Consider the following 23,625-nt stretch of genomic DNA (forward strand, 5'->3'; position numbering starts at 1 on the left):
CTATGCTTTACATTTAAGATTTGTGCGGTTAGCGGCTCTCTTAATACTTATATCGCCATAAACACTCTTTTTATTTTTTAAACATCAAGTAAGTATTCATAATATTCATTTTTTATTTATTTTTATCGTTAATACACATATAACTTGATATAGATATTTTATTAATACATTCAAACATTCGTAAATATTCATTTAAATATTATGTATCATTTAGTTTTTATTTTTATTTATTGTCTGTCGCAAATTTTATTCGTCGCGTCAATATTGCGAACTGGCAACAAGCACACGTAATAAAAAAAAAATTACAAAATTTACAGATTATTTATTGTCTATATACTGTTTGCGATGCGATCAAAATATGTGAAAAAATACTTTAAATCATGTAATAAAAAATTTTGACTTTAATTTTTATGCGACAGACTCTAATAAGAATTCTACCCACAGATTACAAATTCTAAGAGCTAGAAATGTTATCATAGTAATATATTAAGAACACTCACAGTATTATGTGTCCTTTCTAACTTTAGATAAAAATAGACATATAATATATTCCTATTCAAAAAAGTCACAATAGATTTTAAAATTAGCCATCATGGGCGAATTGAGGACTACACTTTCCTGGAATATCTTTCCAAGTTCATTTATAAATTTGTAGAAGAAAGTATCTACGTGTATTATTATAGTATGTATATAAAATGACGGTCGAATTACGTACAATTTAATAATATTTGTAGTGAATTTATGTACGATTATTTATTTTACATCAATTACTTGATTATTTACGATTACTTGTCAAGTATATTGATAAATGTTTTTTAATACATTTTATTTCCACCAAGAATACACATATTCCAAAACATTAATTATACACAACTACTGACACCATTAATCGCCTTTAGAAAGGAGTAACAGAAACATTTTAGTTGATAGGGACACTAACCTCCTTAATGGGCAGTTTAGACAGAATTGGGTTGAATAAATAATGACCTAAGTCAGCGGAAACGTCACTTTGAAGATGAAATTCGAAAAAGGAATACTATGTTCAGTGTCTTAAAAAAAAAAGGAACAATGAAACATTGTGCGAATCCCAAATCATTGATCGTACATACGTATCTACTGTTGAGCTTCCTCTGGTATCATGTATTTTTCAAATCAACATGACATCCTAAAATACTGCATGGGTAGTGTTGTCGTAATTTATAAATGTCGTAAGTACCAAATCCTTATCAGAAGAATTACATTTTTTTAAAAGAATTTTTTTTTAATAGTGATGTTCAAATCAACATGACATCCTAAAATACTGCATGGGTAGTGTTGTTGTGATGTATAAATGTCGTAAGTGCCGAAATCCTTGTCAGAAGATTTTTTTTTAATAGTGATGTATTCAATGAGACATAAGTTAGGTATTTATGGCAGTTCCAAGGCCATGACGCAGAGCGAGTCGTGGGGCGGCGGCACCTTGAAGACGGGCGCTCCGGCCGCGTCGCAGTGCTCCGCGTAGCGCACCTTCTGCAACACGCGCAGGCCGAGACTGCTGCATATGCGCTGCGAGTACGCGCCCGTCGCGTCTACTTTAAACAGCTGCCAATCATATCATACTAAAGATTGCGGCCAAGCATTACTGCTGTTTAATTTGTGTTTTTAAATAAACTTCAAGCCTTATTATAAAACGTAGATCAGGTCTTAGTGTAGCAATGGAACTCTAACTTATATTATTTATTGATATTTTACACAAATTAAGTTTTATTTCTTTAAAATACGTTCCTTTTTTATTAACTTATCGAACTTATTTTTTAGTACTATACAACCGGCTTAAAATATTTTTTTAGGTTCGTGTAGATTTGTACCTATGCGTTTTATTTAGATAAAACAAATCGTGTAATAATGACGTTGACTGTTAGGAAAAACTGTGGCTATGCAGTGATACTGAAAAGTATCCAAAATTAAATGTCACAATAGGGAGATTGCTTAATAACTATATTTTGCGTAACCATACATTTTCTATTGATAATTAAGATGTTAAATCATAATCGATAAAAAATGGAGCATCGATAGTTTATCGATAGTACCAATAGTATTGCAAAAACCATTAGTTTTCCTGAATAAGTGAACTAATATTAACAAACCTGTTGCTGTTATTAATGTTTTTTCTTAAATTTATAAAGCAATACCTCCTTGGCTATTGATAATCCAATACCCTTGATGCTATCGCTGTTATCAATAGTATTACTCACAGAGAGCTATCTGTACTATCGACAACGATACGAGACAGTTTTATCGATGGTATCATATATAGACTATTGTTATCTTTGACAATTTTCAAGATATACTGTCAACATTTAGCAGTAAAACTATGTATTATAAGGATATATTTTAAGGATATGATTGTCGATTATTAACCTCACCCGAAAGTGAGGCTGCAAAAATATGTTTAGACTCATTTGAGTGTTCCCCTCCACGGAAATCTTTAGTAAAAGGCGAAAGATTTATACGTTTTGAAGGGAAACCAGAGTAACTATCGAACCGATTTTCAAAGTATATATACTATTAGGAAAAAAATCTTGCCAGCGCGATGCAGAATTCAGCTAGTATTGTACAGCGACATCTAGTGTGAAAGCTCTGACAACACTAGGAAAGCTTTTATGTAGAGTTTCTTTACATTTTTTATAACTAATATAATCTAATATATCATTTATCTATTCTAATAATTTATAATATTTGTATATTAGGCAATTAAATATTACTATGAATGTTTTATTTGCATTTCATAATAAAACTTCGCTATAAAAATATTAAGAGACGCTGAACTGTTTTACAACAGCGCCATCTATCCAACATCTTATGAATTATTTGGTGGCATTTTGTGAAGTAACAATTTGAATTTAGAAGCAATTGCGGACTATATTCTCATAAACAAACCTTAAATCCATGTTCCATAGCCTTTTCTATACTTCGCTTCATGAGTTCCTTGGCGAGTCCTTTGCCGCGCGCTTGTTGAGAGACGGATATGATTCGGCATTCAAGAATGCGATCCACTTGAAACGTGTTGAATAGATCCAGGTCACGGCTCACCGTGTAAAGAATACTAAAGATCTGAAAATGTTGGACAGGTATTTTAATAAGTCACAAGCGTTTCGGTAGCCATCTAATAGCTATTCTCTTATTCGTATATAATAACACTTTAAAATTTTGAACAATTGCTTATTTATTTTTTTCAATATAAAACCTTTTTAAAATTAAAATCACTGGGTACTTGAATTAAAAAAGTATAGGTAAACTGGAAATGTTCCGTCTACTGATTTAGTGATTGCCCAAATAAATTGATTTTTTTTATCAATTTATTTCGGCATATTAATCATATTAATCATTCCTTAGATTGCAATGGCCCGCTAAGTTTGGAAATTACGATGTTATGGCCCTTGCACACTTGAGGGTGAGGAATTCGTTCATGTTCGAATACGAATGTCCACCAGCGTCCTTTCTGATGATTTTATTTCGATAGATTTGAAATTCCTGCTTTTATACATTTTTGGAAAGGTAAGACAACGGTTATGATTTTAAAATAATCTGCAGATCAAGTTTCATAGTGATTTTTTTTAGTTTTTAAGGCATTTTTGGGGAAAATATATAAAAAATACCTATATTGAAATAATATCGTTTTCCGTTTTCCATTTTTAAATTTGGGCCGATAATGATAGTTTAAATATTGACAAATATTCAGTGTTTATTCGTTTTGTATAAATCAGAAGAAAAAAATTGATTTATATTTTTTTCTATTTACATTTTTGACTAATTTTGAAAAAAGCTAAAAAACGTGATAACTCGAAAAATGGTTCACTTTTGGAGTATGCATATGGGGGTTAAATTATTGCAAATAGTCACTCCTATAACCTCTTAACGGATATATCTACGTCGAATTACCAATAACCCTGTATATTTTTCTAAACAGACACAATACATAAGACGTCACAAGTGTTTACCTTATTGTATTTCTCGTCAGAGGATTGGTGGATCTTCTCAATGGATTGTTCGATGTCCCCGGGTCACAATATGCCATTTAAGGCTACTCCCAAAACCTAGAAATTAATTATAAAATATATCGATAAACGACAATAAAAGGCCATGTTACTGATGAACAGAACTTAAAATACTACAAAGTCGTAATAAATAATACCGAATGTTAATACTAGTATCCATTCCATATTTTTTTTTTTTTTTTTTCAGACAAAGGATTTGACAAAATGTTACCTAGGAGTACTTTGCCCGAGAAAGTATAAATATATCCCAAACCAACATTTTATACTTCTTTCTGGGTTAGTACTCCAATCCCACGCTAGGTTATAACCTATGCCTGTACCTGTACCAGGTGTGTGTGTGTGTGCTGTATGTGTGCCTGTACCAGTAAACTGGCGTAAGATTATTTATATATCTACATAGAATATATAGTGTCCCACTGATACCACCGAGCCTAATATATTATCTTGGTGTGCGTGATAACTAACCAAACGCCAAACGTCATAGAACTGTGCTAGTGTGCGTGTACAGAGTAACCAACTGTTGGCTTCATCTTCGACGTGTTCTGAACTTCGACAGTCAATCCAGACATATATAATCTTATTCCACTAATATATCAACACCACAAGAATGTGGATCTTAAGGTGACGAACCTTTTCTTATCCTGACTGTTCATACGTTCTACACGTAGAGTTGCAAAAACAAAAAACTACATACGAAGGCTGACGTGAAATATTAAATAGTAACATTATATTAAAGCGATATTAAATTGATGCAACTTGCTTACTTCATACCATGCATGAAGCAAGCGCTCACGGAAGACTACGTTTCTATATGACGTCTAACGACCAGCCCTTAGACTCAAGCGAAGTCGCTGGCGAAGACTTTATTATAAAGAACAGTTTGGATATAGTTCGACACAACATAGATGTAGCATCGGTAAAATTCGTAACCGATCACATCCGAATTGAGTACGCTATCCCAAATTATGAATATTTATTTCTTATGCGAATATGATCTTTACAAAAACGTAATAACTTGTAAAATCATATGACCTAATATATTCGTCAATTTGACACGTCGATTTACACTTGCTTTCTCGGGTTGAACTGACGCGAGAATCTATAGCGATGAATAGCATCGAATGGCGCGATAGGGAGCTATTTCTATGGGTTGTGTAAATCTACAGTAAACGGTTTTATTTTACATCTAATTTGTGTCATACTATATGTACGTAGTATTTATTAAAAGGAAGTAGAAAGCTTAACTTACCGTATCTCTCTCAACAGCGGCAATGGATAGTCCATCAGCCATCGTGGCAGCACACAGGCGCTCCAGGGCGGCGTGAGGCTGGCCACGCTGGCAGAGTTCAACGGCCTTGTTCAGAGGCTCATCGGCGAAGAAACTGTCACGCAAGTGCCGGAGCACTGCGTCGCTCATCTCAGGCGTAATCGTTGTGTAAAGCACCATGACTAAAATATATAAGTACACATTTGTTTTATTAATTTATTTAAATATATTGTTACGAGAGTAACCTTAGCCTTCAATACGGTGTTATGACATTTGATTCTATATCATAATTTATATCACATTATTATTGCATGTTATTAATATAGCAGGGCTATTGAATTCACTTTATTATATACAATTATTATTGTAATTAATTGATGAATAATATGTAAAACTGTAATTAATATTATTTTATATGGCATAGCATTTATACTGGCATGTAACACTATTTCTTATTTTAAATATGATTGAGCTGTCATTAGAAAACAATTGGACGATAGCGGGGCATTCTAACAAAAGATAGAGAGACATTGAAGCATCATTGTAAAACGATAATATTATTTTGGACATCCCGAACTACTGAAATTACAATATACAGTGTAAACTCCATGTAACGTCACTCGATTTAACGGCAAACTCTCTAAAGCGTCGAAATCAATTGGTTTTAGTTGGTTTAGCTTGTATTCTATACAATGATACACTCTACATAGCATCACACCCACTCTCAATAACGACAAAAATTGAGAAATAAAAATTAAGTCTTTTTCCTTTTAAGTTGCTAAAATTAGAGAAAACTGCGCATCTGTGTACGTTCTTTTGTCGCTTTATTATTCTAGCCCTCAATAAACTCGAATGTCGGCACCACGCATTAGGAACTTTCTAAGAAATTCGTTAATTTGTTTACAAATTGGGATTGCTTGCTCGTGTAGACTGTGACCATGCCTAATAAGTAGAAGTCATGGATTACAACGTTATCATATGTATTCTACGATTGATGAGGTGGAAACAAAACTTGAGTTTGATAGCGACGACGACCTTTCATTAACTGAGTGGATTCAGCAGGTCAACATGGCAGGAAATACGGTAAATTTTCAAACCTACATCGAAGTAGACAACTTACAACAGCTTCACTCACAGACATAGAAATTTTGGTTTCAGTGAGAAAAACTGAGGTTCAAGAATAAAAAGATGAAGATGAGACGGATGAGCTTGAGCCTCCGCCAAGCGTTAAAGAAGTTCTGAAAGCAGCTAAATTATTGGAAAATTACTTCTTTTATATAAGATATAAATAAAAAAATTAAAAATATACAACAAAATTACTGGTGCAGTAAAAGGCGTCAGACAAAAATAACAGAGTATACGCAATAACGTTCAAATAAGATATATATATATTTGTTGTACATAACTACTAACAATAGACTAAAATAAACATTTTTTTCGAATTCTGATTTTTCTTCTCTTCATTTAACGACCGCTCTTTATAACGCCATAAAATGCACAGTCCGTTCAGTGTCGTTATATAGAGTTTACACTGTATATGGAAAATATAATAAGGAATTCCTTTTCGAACATGCTAAGTGATGCTATATGATACTCCGACCTTCTAGTTTTTTAACGCGTAATAAAATTCATTGTAATAAAAAGGATTTAGGTTAGGGTTTGGTTATTGTTTCCAATTCAAGTAAAATTGTTAAAGATAAGCTATTCATAGAGTTTCCAAACAACATTACGACTTTTAAAAGCATTTTACATAAAGGTCCGTAAATTTTCCTCTATTAGATATATACATCCTCGTTATTTATCAATGTGTTTTGTTTAAAACTTAATACTTTTATGTCAGAATTTAAATATCTACACTTGCAGATTTCCTCAAAATGTATTGATTTAAACTATGCAGGCTGTGCTTTTCGGACCTCACAGGAAAAAGAACCTATAAACGCTTAACTATCTAGAGTACATTTCAACTCCAGTTTTGTATTGATGTACAAACACCAATCTCCACAAACATATGATAATGTATTACTTAAGGTTGCACTCTATGGAGAAATAAATAAATCAATGAAAATGTAAAAGTAGTTTAAATATAGAGATCATATTTATAATTATAAAATTATTTTTCTAAAGACAACTCAGTGCGTTCCATATCATAAATTAATTCTTTTTCAATATCAAGCAATAATAACCCTTAATGACAAAGAATAAGAACGAATGCCATAAATATTACCTAAGCCAGATGTAGGCTCGAGATATGCTGAACAATAAATAAAAGATAAATTCCATCGACGGAGAGGAATTTCAATTTAGAAGAACATTATCGTGAAAGCATGGAGGGAGCTTTAATAAAGCCAGCTCGGGTCAAGGCTGTTCGAACCGGGCCGTGGACTTGTATAAATATTGGACGTGGATTGATAGCTTCGATCCTAATGGACCAACATACATTATTATCATATACGTATACAGTGTACAATAGTGTTGTACACTTTTTATCGTGATAATCGATAATTACGATGATAATATCGAAGTGATGAGAAGTCTATTGTTTTTAAGATATTTTCTTTTAGATAAAAAATAACGGTAATCGCCTGCTAGAATATTGCCCACTGATGGGCAAACCTGATTTCTCTTAAGAGTTTTCATTTTATTGATAATAAATATTATTGTTAGCGAATTTTTGTCAGCTTTTTGCAACCTTTATAATTATACCTTGATGGTTCTATGCCAAAAAGCCTCCGTAAGTGCCTTTAAGAAGTACAAAGTATAAACTCAACATTACACAATGGAACATAAATACATAGAATACTAAAAACCAAGCTTAAAAAATGTTTAAACTTTTATGCAAAAAAAGTAATAACCCACCCACATGAGTACGCATTTTGTAAAATTATAAAGAAATAATTTGAGAGGGCAATCTATACTTCTATAAATACTATATACTTAATTGTTATGAAGCAAACTTAAACTCCAAGAAAGGATATATTCTACTTTTTGTCTAAAACGTGACTATCAACCCCTAAAAAGCGAGCGAAGCTGCGGGCAACAGCTAGTACTTAATAAATTCGAACCGGAACCGAACTATATATATTTGTGCAAAAAGGACAGCAATGTCACGTTAGATGAATAATACAACTAAGAATATACGAACTAAACCGGTGTTTGAACTAATTAATATATTTCAATTAAATTTTCGGCAATTCGGCAATTCGTTTTTTCATCAAAAGTATCCTCGCCTCATTGCCTCCACTGGTGACAGGAGGGCTGGTTCGTTTTATGCCCAGAGGATCGGAATTGCGATTCAACGGGGAAATGCTGCTAGCATTCTTGCCACCATTCCACGCGGTCAAGATTTATACAGTAACTAGTTTTAGTTCATATTTGTATATATTTAAGCATTTAATGTTATTAATTCATATGTTATCATTAAATGTGAGATTACTAAATACTTAAAAAAAAAGTGTTTGAACTTGAATAGATCAATACATCCAATGAAAATGTATAAAAGTTGAAAATTTGTAAATTAGAGAAGACACAGAGAGAACGGGTATTACGTACCGCTCGCTTCATCAAAGTTTCTCGTACAGACTCAATAATAGGCTTTATTCAGTACAACCTCTATAATATGCTACTGACGTACACTCGTGGAACAAACTAGAAAGAGCCAAGTTTATAATTAAGTCAGGCATAGCTTTCAAGCCAACTAGTTTTCAATTCTTTTTTTAATTATCACATAATATGTTTATAACATGAGTTTATACGTGTTCGAAAATTAAATACAAAAAGTTTTTAGTTGTCATTAAGATTAAAAAAAAAAGAAATAAATGGAACGTAGTTAAATAATATTTTTTTCGTAAAAAGAAAACATTAATCACCTGCTTGAACATTGCCCACTGATGGGCAAACTAGACTTTGTTTAATTATTATTTAATTAATTTTAATCGTATATTTTAATGTACGTTTTTATTTTGTAGTATATAATTTTAGTTTAATTAATGTTTAATTTATATTTTCAATAATATGCACGTTGACATACCTGTAAATAGTAGAACTTTTACTTTGATAATTTTGAAATGTTATTTATTTTTCTTGTGATATTGTATCTACTGTTGGTTGTCCTAATAAAAATAAAATAAAATAAAACATTTATAATTATACCTTGATGGTTCTATGCCAGAAAGCCTCCGTAAGTGCCTTTAAGAAGTACAAAGTATCAACTCAACAAAACACTATGGGTCATAAATGCATAGAATACAGAAAACCAAGCTTAAATAAAGTTTAAACTTTTATGCCTAAAAAATAATAACTAACAAGTGTTCGCATTTTGAAAAATTACAAAGATATAATTTAAGAGGGCAATCTATACTTCTATAAATACTATATACTTAATTGTTATGAAGCAAACTTAAACTCCAAGAAAGGATATATTCTACTTTTTGTCTAAAACGTGACTATCAACCCCTAAAAAGCGAGCGAAGCTGCGGGCAACAGCTAGTACTTAATAAATTCGAACCGGAACCGAACTATATATATTTGTGCAAAAAGGACAGCAATGTCACGTTAGATGAATAATACAACTAAGAATATACGAACTAAACCGGTGTTTGAACTAATTAATATATTTCAATTCAATTTTTCAATTCGGCAATTCGTCTTTTCATCAAAAGTACACCTCGCCTCATTGCCACCACTGGTGACAGGAGGGCTGGTTCGTTTTTTGCCCAGAGGATCGGAATTGCGATTCAACGGGGAAATGCTGCTAGCATTCTTGCCACCATTCCACGCGGTCAAGATTTATACAGTAACTAGTTTTAGTTCATATTTGTATATTTATATATTTAAGCATTTAATGTTGTTAATTCTTATGTGAAGATTAAATGTGAGATTACTAAATACATAAAAAACGTGTTTCAACTTGAATAGATCAATACATCCAATCAAAATGTCTAAAAAATTTGTAAATTAGAGAAGACACAGAGAGAACGGGTATTACGTACCGCTCGCTTCATCAAAGTTTCTCGTACCGACTCAATAATAGGCTTTATTCAGTACAACCTCTATAATATGCAACTGACGTATACTCGTGGAACAAACTAGAAAGAGCCAAGTTTATAATTAAGTCAGGCATAGCTTTCAAGCCAACTAGTTTTCAATTATTTTTTTAATTATCACATAATATGTTTATAACAAGAGTTTATACGTGTTCGAAAATTAAATACAAAAAGTTTTTAGTTGTCAATATTATCAAAGAAAAAGAAATAAATGGAACGTAGTTAGATAATACTTTTTCGTAAAAAGAAATTATTTTAATTAAATTAATTTGATTCTAAAATGAATGCATTTAATAAATGTAGCCTAACTAATTCGTTCAGAACTACAAAAGAGCCGCAGTATATATACCAAGTAAGTTATTCTCGTAATTAATTACTTTCGGCGACGGATCGTTTGCTTCAGGGTCGTGTAAAGTGGTGACAATAGGAGCATTACAGATGAGCAAGAAAATGTAGCATGGATATGGCATATAATAAATTAAAAAAAAAAATAGCTAACATATTACACGGCAAGTAATTATGTATAAAACGGAAAGAACCGATTCAGCTCTAAATAGATAATCGTAAGTATGACATCGAGATTTAGTCAAACTTTACTCAAATTGTATCTGAAACCTTTTAATGTAATTCTAAGATTTAAATAAAACTAATTATAACGGATGAATCGCGTATATTAATTATTTTTAAACATCCCGACGTTTCGAGCACTTTGCAGTGTTCGTGGTCACGGGTAGACTAACAACTTTAAGACAACATTAATTCTAAGATATTAGCCTATGATAAAAAGTTTAGTAGCTCAATTCAATTGAGGTTTTTATTCAAGGTTTTATACTTAACTATGAACTACAAACTGTCACACTGAAAATGTTGATGAAAATATACAAATGACTCCCCGCAATAGGATGAAATTATTAATTTCAAAATTAATTATTCAAATCCGTCAAGTTCTTGAGAAGTGAACAAAAAAAGGTAAGAATCACGATGAACCTTCAAACGTGATTTCTGCTTTTCGATTTTTAAATACTTTTATATTGATTGCCTCAAGGATAAGCCCGGACCGGGATTAAGCCACAGGGACGACCCTAGGCAATGTAGCTGTAGCTTCTGGATATTATGTAGGTCGCTATATAGGTTAATATTTGAACCTTATATAAGCTTGTATAAGGTTCAAATTTGATCCAGCAATAAGAATTTAGTATAAAAGTAGTGTTTAATTACAGTTACTAGATACATATATAATAGTTAATACATTTTTGGTTACTTGGTTGGTAATATTTGACAGAATATATTTAGAAATTTTTACCAAGGCATTAAAATAAGCATATATTATATTGATTTTCACGACTTTATTAATAATCACACAACCGTTGAAGTTATTCTAAATAATTAATTAGAAGATCGATTAGAAGTGAAGTGGTCGTCTGCATTTAGCACTGAACGATCATATTAAAAGAGAAAAATAAAAACTACTAATTAATTATTGCAATATCCATTTAGTTATCGTAATTATTTCTACGTTTTAATTATTTAATTACTATTGTGAATACCAACTACTAAAGACTTTTATTCCTTAATTGTAAGCTCGAATTAAAATGAATTCAGCATATAAGTTAGTTTTCATAAATATAAAAAAGGTAAAATGACAGTTGACAGTTAAATTTGTTTAAATATCGGTAATTTTTTTTTTCATACCGATCAATCTCTATCGTGTTTTTTCCATAACACATGACATAATCTGTGCATTTTTGGCACAAACAGAAGCCACAGAGTAAAAAAAGGTTTTTTTTAAATTATTTGTAAATTATATAATCCTAAGCCTTGTGCTTAGCACATCCTGAAACGACTCCGAGAGGACGCCGGGGCTTCCGACCCATTAGCAAGAATGTTTTTGACGAGCTCAAATTGAGTACGGCCAGTATTAATATATACGTAAAAAATATAATATTTATGATTTTAAAATATTGTTGTTCATGTCATCTTATTCTATTTTACGTTTATGTAATACCTTTATACTGCTATCTTAATACCTTAAAATTCCAATAAAAAAGTTAAAAAGACAAAAGAAGTCTGTTTTTATGATAGCTGTACCCCGTCTTAGAATATAAAACCGGGTTTACAAGAAATAGATGCCAACATGACAGACATGTTTTAATATTCAATTTTATGTACGAATAAACGTAAAGATTATTTAAATAAAAAGTACGTTGGATCATTTTATCAAAATGAAATTACATCAATCGGAACATTAAAATACTTATATTTATAATTGAAAGCTATCATAAAGGATTCATATTTATATCATTGAGGTAGATAAATATGATAAAAAAAGCTTTTTAGACAAAGGAATGCTTAGAGAATGATTACTAGTGTGATTATTAAATAAAAAAAATGTATTATAAATATAAGTAATTAAAAACTCTTTAACAAAGTAATGGTACAAGAGTGCAATATAGGACGCAATTAACATTCAAGCAATTAAAAACAAAACAATGTATCTATTAAATTATTACAATGGAAAAGACATTGATATTTCATAAATAATTGTTTATTCCCGTTAGAGCTTCATAATTTTAGCAAAAATAAATCAAGTCATTTTGGACTCTCTTATTCCATGGACAATATAAATAACGAGCCATCAATTATAAATGTCTCAATAAACGAATATTTATCACAAAAAATCAACCACTTAACTAAGAAATACCGTAATTTATCATATACTATTCTGTTATTCCATAACGATTTATTGTTAAATATAAATAGTGCTGTGTTGTCGTAGTAATGCAATTTCACTTACCTCGTGCGCCGCCCACGGCAGTTCCCTGCGCACTGTGATAACGACACGCCCGCCATCCGCCCAAGCCTCATAGATTAACACGTAGAACCTTCACGGCATCAATCTACCAATTTTTCTTTGTATTTAAAATAAAATTAGATCTGGAGCAAAATAAATTAATAACGAACCTCAGGGAACGAACGCAAATTTCCATGAAGAAATATGTCATATCAATAAAAAGCATAATAATTAAAACAGATTATAGTAAGTTAAGTTAACTAAATCAATAAAATATTTATCAAGATATTTTGTTTTAAAATACCGATATCCATAAAAATATTTTTTATTAATGTTGTCAAAGACTAGAAAAATCCTACATGTTTTATATTTGCAATGCTAATTATTTTATCACAATAATTTCATAACAGTTTATAAAAAAAAAGATCTATAACCAAGGAATGTAACATAGTGCCAATTATAGGACGTAAATATCTTTTAAGCAATTATATAAAAAATAAAACGTACGTATATAGTATTATATAATAATTAATTAAATAAAATTATTTGTAGAAATATATTGAATGGTAAATTTGTACATAATAATTTCAAATTAAATAAATGTATATGCCTAATAATAGAAATAATGTCGGGCACCAGGGTCGTACTAACTTTTCATTTATTGGGTCACGTCGGCCGAGACGAGAGCATCCTTGATACGAGAACACTTCTCATGTTACCTTTCTTAAGTGATATAAGACTGATTGGGGTGTATTATAGTATTTCACAGAAATTTATATTCAACTCATTTTTCATCTTGACTATTTCATAACTTTTGTCTTTTTTTTTGCTTATATGCGCAGTGGCTACAATACGTAAATCTTAAGCAAATAATGCACTTTCAGATCAGACCCGTGCAGCAAAAAGTTTTTATGTGCTTGATTTATACTTAATTCTGTGCGGTGATGAAGGAAAACATCGGAACGAAATTTGAGTATTGGATGAAAATCAGTCGTGTGTGTATTACACCAATCCGTTTTGAAACTACCTGAAATAAGCTCAAAAAATCTCGTAACATTATTCAAAGGATTGCTTTGATCACAGTGGGACATTAGAATCCTTTTACTTTGCTGTTTTTTTTATATAATATTGCCTTATAGAATTACTGTTCCTAAGGCGTTAATAACTGTAGGACTTGTTGACCTTGTATACCTTGCGCTTGTTATTTTTCTTAACATCCCTAATAAAAATAACCTTTTTATTGCTATTCAGTGAATTAATAAACGTTAACTACGTTACACATTGCTACCAAGGATTATTGCGGACTATTCCCATTATTTCGTTTGCATGAACACGAAGATATCGCCTAACCGGAAATTGAACCCGCATTTATTAAGCGTGTAGCGTAAGAATACAGCCATTCTTTGTGTATTAAATAATTTGACGTTTAAAAAAAAACATTATGTATATAACATTATTTATCAAGCGGCATAGTGTATATCATGCCTGCACCTAATAACTATTATGCTCTTAGATTAATGTGTCTCCTTAATAGATATGAAACACAAGAGCTGCCTTGCCTTGTAGGTAATATAATTTACTTTCATAGACTTGCGCCGCGCTGAGGGTTATACGTTGTTAATTACGTAGACACATCGTGAATATATGATAATTAAAAACTATAATATCATAGATTAATTAACCTTAGTCATAGTTCAAAAGGTTTTTTTAAGAATATTAACAATGCCCCAAATTAATTAAGGAATTGGTAATATTCCTATTTGCCTCTCCTTTTGAGCACATCACTTCTTTGTTAGGAGTGGATTCGATCCTGCGACTTGTACATCAATAGATAACGTAAATCATCAATACCCACGTCAGACGTTTTGAATGGTGAGTGTTAGCGCCAGAGTACTGTGAAGCCACACTCACTTCAGATCAGAACCTAACATCTTAAAGAACTGAAGAAGAAAAACTAAAAGTTCTTATAGTACTATTATGTATGAATAGCGATAACTCACCATCAGGCGGGTTTACCAGTTGACCCGCTCTAATTAAAAATAAACTATGTTTTTATAAATATTTATAGTTTTATTCATGCATTTAATATAAAATAATACATTTTTAAAGAACACAACAACAACAGCCTGTAAATTTCCCACTGCTGGGCTAAGGCCTCCTCTTTGCCTTTGAGGAGAAGGTTTTGGAACATATTCCACCATGCTGTTCCAATGCGGGTAGGTGGAATACACATGTGGCATGTAGCATTTCTATTAAATTAGACACATGCTGGTTTCCTCACGATGTGTTGCTTCACCGCCGAGTACGAGATGAATTATGAACACAAGTAAAGCACATGAATATTAAGTTGTGCTTGCCTGGATTTGAACCCGCAATATATGTATAGAACTCACTTCTTACAAACTCTCAAAAGCCCGTATACAAATAGCTTATCCCTAGATCATTTAGCAGGGAGCTGGTACTAACGTTATTTTTGCAGAGTTATTTTACATTTTTATTTTGTGTTATAATTATTTCGGTGTCTTCTAAACTTTGTACTTAATTTGCCTACATTTAAGTAAGAACTTACATTATTTTTATTTGAATATATTTTTATTTAAGACACGATTCGTCAGCTGTTATTAGATGTAATAGTGACGAAGAAAACTGCTCTGAGAATGAGAAAGAATCCCAGCCGAGGCTAATCCGTATTATAAAAGAGATGGTGAGGAATGCAACTGTGATGAGGAAGGGACAATTGATGAGATGACTAAAACTCCCACGATGGTCTAGTTTTACAATCAAACTAAGGGTGGAGTAGACATTTTGGAAAAATTGTGTTCTCTCGCTTCTCGCAGCCGAAAAACGAGACGTTGGCTTTTATGTAATTTTTACGGGCAGGTATATATACCTGTATATATAAATAGATACCTATGTTATGTATGTAACCTAAACTTTGAAAGCTAATAAAAATCTTTATCGAGGCAAATTTTCTGCATCAAAAATTAGTCAAGTCACAAATTCCAATACTTCTGACTCAATATCAGCGGTTTTGTATATGCCAGTAACCTTTGGTTCTTTTTTTACACATGACACTGATAAAAAAAAAAGATGCAGTTAGTCTTCCTAACAACAAAGAAGAAAAAAACATGTACAATTTGTTCATAGATCAACCAATTCATGTATGGTCCACACAAACTTGACATTTCCCACAAATGTATTAAATAATTATATACATTATAATCTTTATTAACATAAGAATTAACAACATTAAATACTTAAATATATGTATACAAATATGAACTAAAACTAGTAACTGTATAAATCTTGACCACGTGGAATGGTGGCAAGAATGCTAGCAGCATTTCCCCGTTGAATCGCAATTCCGATCCTCTGGGCAAAAAATTAAATAATGGTTTGTTTCTGCTCAATTAGAAGACTGTCAAGATAATTAAAATGTGATTTTAATAGAGAAAAAAAACCTATAAACGTCTAAAGAAATTATTTTTGTAATAAATTAAAAAATAATTTGTTTCATAAACTCTTAGAAGCCTCTCTTTAGCAGCTCAATCGTAAATCAAGATCTATGAAATTTACTTGAACAGTTTGTATATTATTTTAAATTACAGACGTAAATAAATAAAAGACCATAATTTTGATGCACTCAATACATCATAGGCGTAATTTATTTTTAAATAAAGATCTTAATATTTTATTCGATAAAAATTACAAACTGATTATACAGAAAAGTAGCAACATTATGGCATATTATGTATAAAAAATCTGTACCTTATAAGCACCAACTGTGTTTCAAAGTAATACAAAAATCGTGCTTGCAAAAAGGAAACATTAAAAAATATTATTTTATATACACATTACTTTAACTGAAACTAATTATTTCAGCGCATAAATTGCTTTTTTAAATTTTGTTTTTTTTTTGTATAACGGTGATCTTAAGCACTGAAATCGACCTTTGGTCCGACAACTAAATAAATAATTATACACTATTATATAAATCTTAACAGTTATGTTAATAAATACGAATGCAAGTTATAAAAAACATATGAGCACAGAAGATGCATTATATATTAATTATTTACTAGAGAGCTAAAATATAAGGCAGATTATCACTGTCGATATATCGACTATAGAGTACGCTATTATTATACTATTTTAAGAATATTATAAGAGGAACTTTTCCTGGGCAAAAATAATACAGGAACATGCAGCGTCCCTGACGGATTGTTTAGGAAACATTTCTTCTCAAGTTTTTGGTGACAGAATACTTTTACAACTGGCAATATTAGAATGAAGATTAAAAATAAATTCCTACATATATGTTATCAGTCATAAAAATTAAAAACGCGTGCTAGTTAGCCTTATTTTCATAGTTCGTGTCTTCTTGTGTTTTACAGAATTATATGTCCATTTCAAGACACTAACTCCCAAAGAAACTTGTTCTTAATTACGCGTGACTTCGTTGGCCAAAACATTTCAGATAATTTGTTAAACATGTCGGATTCGTCGGACGTGTTACTGGCGGTGCGCACCGACCAATGAGGTGCGAGCATTTTGTTCTCAACTAATTCTACTCGTCAAAAAGATTGGTGAAATGTTTCCGTCGGTAATATTAAGCGTGTTGTAAAAACTATTTTCTAACACAGTTTCTATAACGTGTGTAATAAATTAAATTATAGTTCATTACGAAATACCATAATAAATTAATAATTTATCAAATAAAGTCCTCTATATCTAATTAGTTGCTATAGTTAAAACTATTTACAATATAAACACACAATATTCAATTATAATTATTACCTTCATGCAAACTGTATGTAATATATATAACGTAAACATTATAAATATAAGAAATATTTTTGGAATTTGATTTTAGTTAACTTTGAAACAAATTTGAATCAAAAGAATAATATAAGAAAATAGGATATGTAAAATAAATTACAATTTTTGGTCCATAGCTTGCACAATATGCATGGAATGCATAATTATATCGAGATCCTGCTTCGATTAATATATTTTCCTAAGCAATTCTTTTCTGAGACTTTACTAATAATACTATCAAATACAGACTTTACTGGCATAAAACCTCTATGCACGATCGTCGTGAGTCGTCGACAGAGAAACAACAATGCTTATATTGTTGTGTTCTGGTTTGAAGTGTAGCTAAACCAGTCTAACTAATAGGGACATACCATTATAATTCCTAACTAAACGTGAACTATTTACCATTTTTTTTTTATAAAACAAAAATGATATTGCACTATGTTGGATTTTTTCTTTGTTAATACAAAATATGATGAAACAATTCGCTATTGTTTATACAAAAAAAATCAAAATGATGTGTGTGTCTGATTTAAGATATACCCAATTTTACTACTAAATAATCGAGGCGATGTAATCGCTTCCATACTAAGGCAGTGTTATGCAAAAATATTTTAACTCGTACACGCTAATAAAAATAATTAAGATTTTTAGTCATAGTAACCACCTCTAAATAACATAATGTATATTATTATAAAGACATTTGATAACACAGTCCAATTGTCGAAAGCACGTTGCCTTCTCAGATTATTCTAGACTTTAGCACACTTTGTATTCAAATGAAACTACAGTACTATTCCTCGCGAACTCAAATAACGCCATTGTTTCCTTTGGCCAAGATAAAAAAAACTACCAATTATCTTTGACCCTAACAGGGTTCAACAGAACATTTGACCTGTGACTGGTCATAAATCCATTTGAAACATCCTTTTAAGTCTTTAAATTTCCATTTCTTTATGACTTGAAAACTAACCTCCAGATTTTTGATATACTGATTCGTCATTGGTTGTTTATTGCGTCATCTGCCATTGACCAATCACCAGTCAGAATTAATATTTTGATCAGTGTTTCAAAAGTCAGGTAAGATTAATGTAATGAGTAGTAGTTTAGTCTATATTTCATATGTATAGCCTATTCCGACAGAAGTGAATTTAGTTGATAAAGAGCTTCGATATTTAACTGTCATCATAAATGATATTGAAATCTTGAATAATCTATGGTATTTGTTACGGATTGAAGAAAAACTAAGCAGTAAAATATTATAAGTATTGACTAACAACAATTTGTGGTATACCTATGAACAAATCCCATGGTATATCAAAATCTAAAGTATTGTTATAGGTACTGCTTCTTCTATTGGAATAGGGTATACATTATTTTTTAAATCCTTTGGTATATGTGCCCAAAAGAAAGCATAATCATGTATCATAGTCATAAAAACCTACTAATTAATCTTCTCCGGTCCAATATTTATAGTAATATCACCAGTACCGTCTTTATCGAGAATATTTCTATTAAAAGTTATAGTTATTTGTGCGTCTGTCGCCGTTTTATCGATATTATTATCGATGTTTGTATCAGAACATCCTTTTAGTATCACTAAGGGCTCGTCCTTGTCGGTGAGGGCAGCGGATTCGGTGCCGGAGTAGTGAACTGGGTAGTGAAGTCTTAATTCTCTCATCAGCCTGAATCTGGCTTGGCAAACTGTACATCTGAAACGAAAGAGGTTGTTTCTTACTAAATTGGTTTAACTTTATAAAATTTAATTCCCTCTTTGTTAGCCTTTAGTTAGAATTTAAAGCAATTTTTAAAACAGTACAATGATTAGTTTTATGGCTGTCACCATGATGACTGTTAGTTTTAAGACTGAAAAGATTAGCGAATTTATTTTTCGTTATTGGCACATCAATTAAAAATATATTTAGAATTTAACGCGGTGTTAACAGAGGGATAAATCTTTAAGAATATTTCAATAGAAAAAACTATGAACAAAGTATATTATGCAGAATATTGTTTAGTTCCATTAGTGTGTGTGTGTGTGTGTGTGTGGTGTGTGTGTGTGTGTGTGTGTGTGTGTGTGTGTGTGTGTGTGTGTGTGTGTGTGTGCGTGTGTGTGTGCGCGCGTACTGGTAGATGTTCTGGCCGACGTGCGCGCGCACGTGCTTGGCGAGGTCGTTGCTCTGCGTGAAGGCGCGCGCGCAGTGCGGGCAGCGGTACGGCTTCTCACCCGTGTGCGTGCGCACGTGCCGCGTCAGGTGATCCTTCGCCGTGAACCTGCCGACCACAGCCCTGCTTAACAACTCCTTACACTGACGGCGATTAGACCTTTTTTTTTCGCTGGAAAATTGCTTTACGCGCTTCCCCCACGTGATGGAAGTGGGGGGGGGGGACTCCCCGGTTTCCTGGACGCCGAGTGCACCCAGGACCACCGGGTTTACCCACTAAAAAACCAGCGGTACCCTCTCCGTCTTTCGGCGGACGCCACGGGATCGCTTACGCATGCTACCGTGACGTTAGCGATTAGACCTACATAATGAATGACTTTTAAGATTAATAAATATCTTATTAGATTTTTATTGAATCAATTATTTCATTTATGAATATTTGATTGTGATATATCCCATAACATTATCATAAACAATATAGAACAACTTGATTTTTAAAGCATCTTTAAAAAAAACATGATTCATAGTAATTGTTTAATTTCCATGCACATTTACCTCATATTGCAATTATCACAAGCGAAAGGTTTTAACCCAAGATGTATCAATTTATGTTTTTTCAATGAGTTAGCCTTTGTGAAAGACGCTCCACACTCATTACATTTGTATGGTTGAACGCCTGTGTGTGACACCATGTGACATTTCATTTGCCCTGAAAAAAGTTAAAATGAATTGCATTTATTTAATTGAAGATAATTATATTACGACCCAACTTAGATGTAGCATCGGCAAAATTCGTAAAACCGATCACATTCGAATTGAGTATGCTATCGCAAATTATCAATATTTAATTTTCATGTGAATATGTTCTTTACACAGATGTAATAACTTGTAATGTCATATTATGACCTCATATATGCGTCAATATGACACGTCGATTTACATGCACTTGCATTTCGGGTTGAACTGAAGCGAGAATCTATAGCGAAGAATAGCATCGAATGGCGTGATAGGGAGCTATTTCTTTTGGTTGTATAAATCGGCAGTAAACGGTTTTATTGAATTTACCGGTGCTACATCTAAATTGTATCGTACTATACCATAAAATAATTTCAAAATCATTACAAACAATCAAAAATGTAAGTTTGGGTTTATATACATATTACATTTCATTAAATTTAAATTTAAATAATTCATGCTAAAGTTGTCAATTCATACCTTTGGTACAAAATGTTTTAGGGCACAGATTACACGCAAATGGTTTGACGCCCGAATGACGTGCTAAGTGCTGTCTCAGATTGGAACTGTTTTTAAAGCCTCTCCCACACTCGGAGCACAGGAATGGAGTCTCTCCTGTGTGAGTTCTGATGTGATCCTTTAAAGTACATAGCTGGATAAATGCTGAAACATGTTATGATAACTATTACTTTAACTGAAATCTACTATTAGTCTATTTGATTATATTATGTATGTATGTATTAATATACCTATGTATTTTTTAAAGGAAAAGTAACACACATTTCCTTGTATGCTATGACTGTATATGTCAACTATTTTGTTACTAATATTTAATTTTATTTTTATGCTATTGATAATTTTTTCGCTGATTTTAGGTTATAATTCTTAATTATTTTTGTAGTTGTCTGAAATTACACTAAATTAATTTTTCAATGTTTATAGTTCAACCTCTCAGTAAGATTCCAGACAATGGATTAATAGTTATATTGCTACATATTTAACCTGCTGTATATCTATTCTGTAAAATATATTCATTAATTAACATTTATTAACATTTGAATAGAATGTTTTTAATTACTAAGTATATGTATAAATACCTTTATTACAGTGTTCACAGGTGTACCTCTTGACATCACTGTGTTTACGCATGTGAGCAACAAGAGCATCCCTCCGAACATAGCACTTCGGACATTTCGTACATTTGAATGGCCTTTCTTGGGAGTGAAGTAACAAGTGCCTCTTGAGAGGTCCTTTGGAGGAAAAACTTCTATCACAGTAATTGCACTTAAAAATGCCATTCTTCGGCAGATTCTTGTGTTTCTTCGAATGCGATATGAGAGATCTATACTTTTCAAATACAAGATTACATTGTGAACATTTAAACTGATCAGAGGAACTTTCTATTTTTATTTCTGCCTCTATATTATCTATGGTTGCATCGTGCTCCTGTATTGAGTCTATGAGTTTTTGTTCTACCAAATCAGTTTTCTTATGTTCTTCATCTTCCAACTTAACTTTAATGTCTAATTCTTCTTCAATGTTAGCTTGAACAGATTCAATATTACTATCAATATACCCACAACTCTTGTTCATGTGTTCCTTTAATAAAGACTTCCTGTAAAACTTTTTGTTACAATTTGGACAAGATTTTGTCGGTTCATTATGGACTGATTTGTGTTTTAAATATTTTTCATAGTTTGTATACTTTTTCTTACATGTATCGCAACTGTATGTGGTTTTGTCTTTTGTTTCTTCATTCGACAGTACATCATTAATTGTAAAATCATCATAATCACCCATGTAATCAAATTCATTTTTTAAATCATAGTCATTTTCTTCATTTTTTATAGAAGCACTTGAAAGAATGAGTTTTCTTAATTCGCTCTCGACGTGGAGTGCTTGGGTTCTAAATATGTGCATGATTTGTAAGGCTTTCACACATTCGTCACAGAGGTTTTGAGGGAGACCGTCTTCTTTGGCTATCTAGAGATGTAAATGAAGGAATCATTAAAACTTTAGGGTTGGATAATCATCATTCATTCGTATGTATATAATTCGTTGTTTTTTTTATCGTTTTTACTTATTTACGATAATTGTCAAACTAAAATTAAATACCTAACAGAACTGCATAAACTTTTATAATAATTACCTGTAAAGGAGTAGCTTCCATTAACGCATCTGCCAGTTTTAATGAACTATTATTCTCAATTTTAATAGGACCAAACAAATCCACCAAAGACACATCGCTTTTCATGCAAGTTCGACAAGTTTTCTCGATATCTATCATTTTAGTTATTTAATACAGAGTTAATTTTTATTTAATTAAATTAAATCATTTGTTGTTTTTGTAACTTCATAACTTATCAAAAGGCAAAATGAAAATATCGAAATAACATTGTTTATAGTGACATCTTCCTTTGGCAGCTTGTCATATTTTTGACTTAAAACCATAGGTTTACCTTTATACCACACAGTGTCATATTATTTTTTTAAATTACTACATATTACACAGAAAATTTATAATTAATTTAAAAAGTTTATTAAACTAGTAATAAGGAATAAAAATGTAATAGTTGTAAGGAAAGGCACTTCCTACTACCGATCCGGTATTACCTTCTATTTTAAAAAAGCAGTCTGTACTATTTGTAGAAGACAATTAATTCACTAATCAAGACATCAGCAATCTTGAAAAGTGTCTTTAATTTAATGCAATACAAATACTAAAGGACTTTTTACATTAACAAAAAACATTTGCAGTTAACACAACATG

The 23,625-nt window shown here is 31.5% G+C and overlaps 1 protein-coding gene, 1 non-coding gene and 1 pseudogene across 3 annotated transcripts; all 3 read right to left on the reverse strand.

Moving 5' to 3' along the window:
- Positions 1 to 1,132: 1,132 nt before the first annotated feature.
- LOC124535503 lies at positions 1,133 to 13,192 on the reverse strand (annotated as a pseudogene).
- On the reverse strand, positions 2,399 to 2,515 carry LOC124535964. The gene has a single exon (XR_006966847.1). It is a non-coding gene; the product is annotated as a U5 spliceosomal RNA (small nuclear RNA).
- A 5,181-nt stretch (positions 13,193 to 18,373) lies between the features above and the next one.
- Positions 18,374 to 23,616, reverse strand: LOC124535558 (zinc finger protein OZF-like). 2 transcript variants are annotated; one of them, XM_047111797.1, is made up of 6 exons: positions 23,469 to 23,616; positions 21,953 to 22,838; positions 21,336 to 21,518; positions 20,676 to 20,829; positions 20,083 to 20,229; positions 18,374 to 19,667 (listed from the first exon to the last, which is right to left on the reverse strand). In XM_047111797.1, the coding sequence occupies exons 2-6, from the start codon at positions 22,773 to 22,775 to the stop codon at positions 19,400 to 19,402; spliced, it is 1,575 nt and encodes a 524-aa protein (XP_046967753.1). In that variant the 5' UTR covers positions 22,776 to 22,838; positions 23,469 to 23,616; the 3' UTR covers positions 18,374 to 19,399. The 2 variants fall into 2 exon arrangements, with proteins under 2 accessions (XP_046967753.1, XP_046967752.1); XM_047111796.1 differs by lacking the exon at positions 23,469 to 23,616 and adding an exon at positions 23,005 to 23,277.
- Positions 23,617 to 23,625: the final 9 nt, after the last annotated feature.

Source organism: Vanessa cardui, chromosome 15, assembly GCF_905220365.1.
Source record: "Vanessa cardui chromosome 15, ilVanCard2.1, whole genome shotgun sequence".
In the NCBI taxonomy this organism is placed as follows: Eukaryota; Metazoa; Arthropoda; class Insecta; order Lepidoptera; family Nymphalidae; genus Vanessa; species Vanessa cardui.

Coding starts and splice junctions, on each gene's coding strand:
- LOC124535558 (XM_047111796.1), bottom strand. CDS start 23,142: ATGATAGATATCGAGAAAACTTGTCGAACTTGCATGAAAAGCGATGTG. Junction 21,519..21,952: donor CTGTGAACACTGTAATAAAG/GTATTTATACAT, acceptor AACATGTTTCAG/CATTTATCCAGCTATGTACT. Junction 19,668..20,082: donor GTCGGCCAGAACATCTACCA/GTACGCGCGCAC, acceptor CTTTCGTTTCAG/ATGTACAGTTTGCCAAGCCA.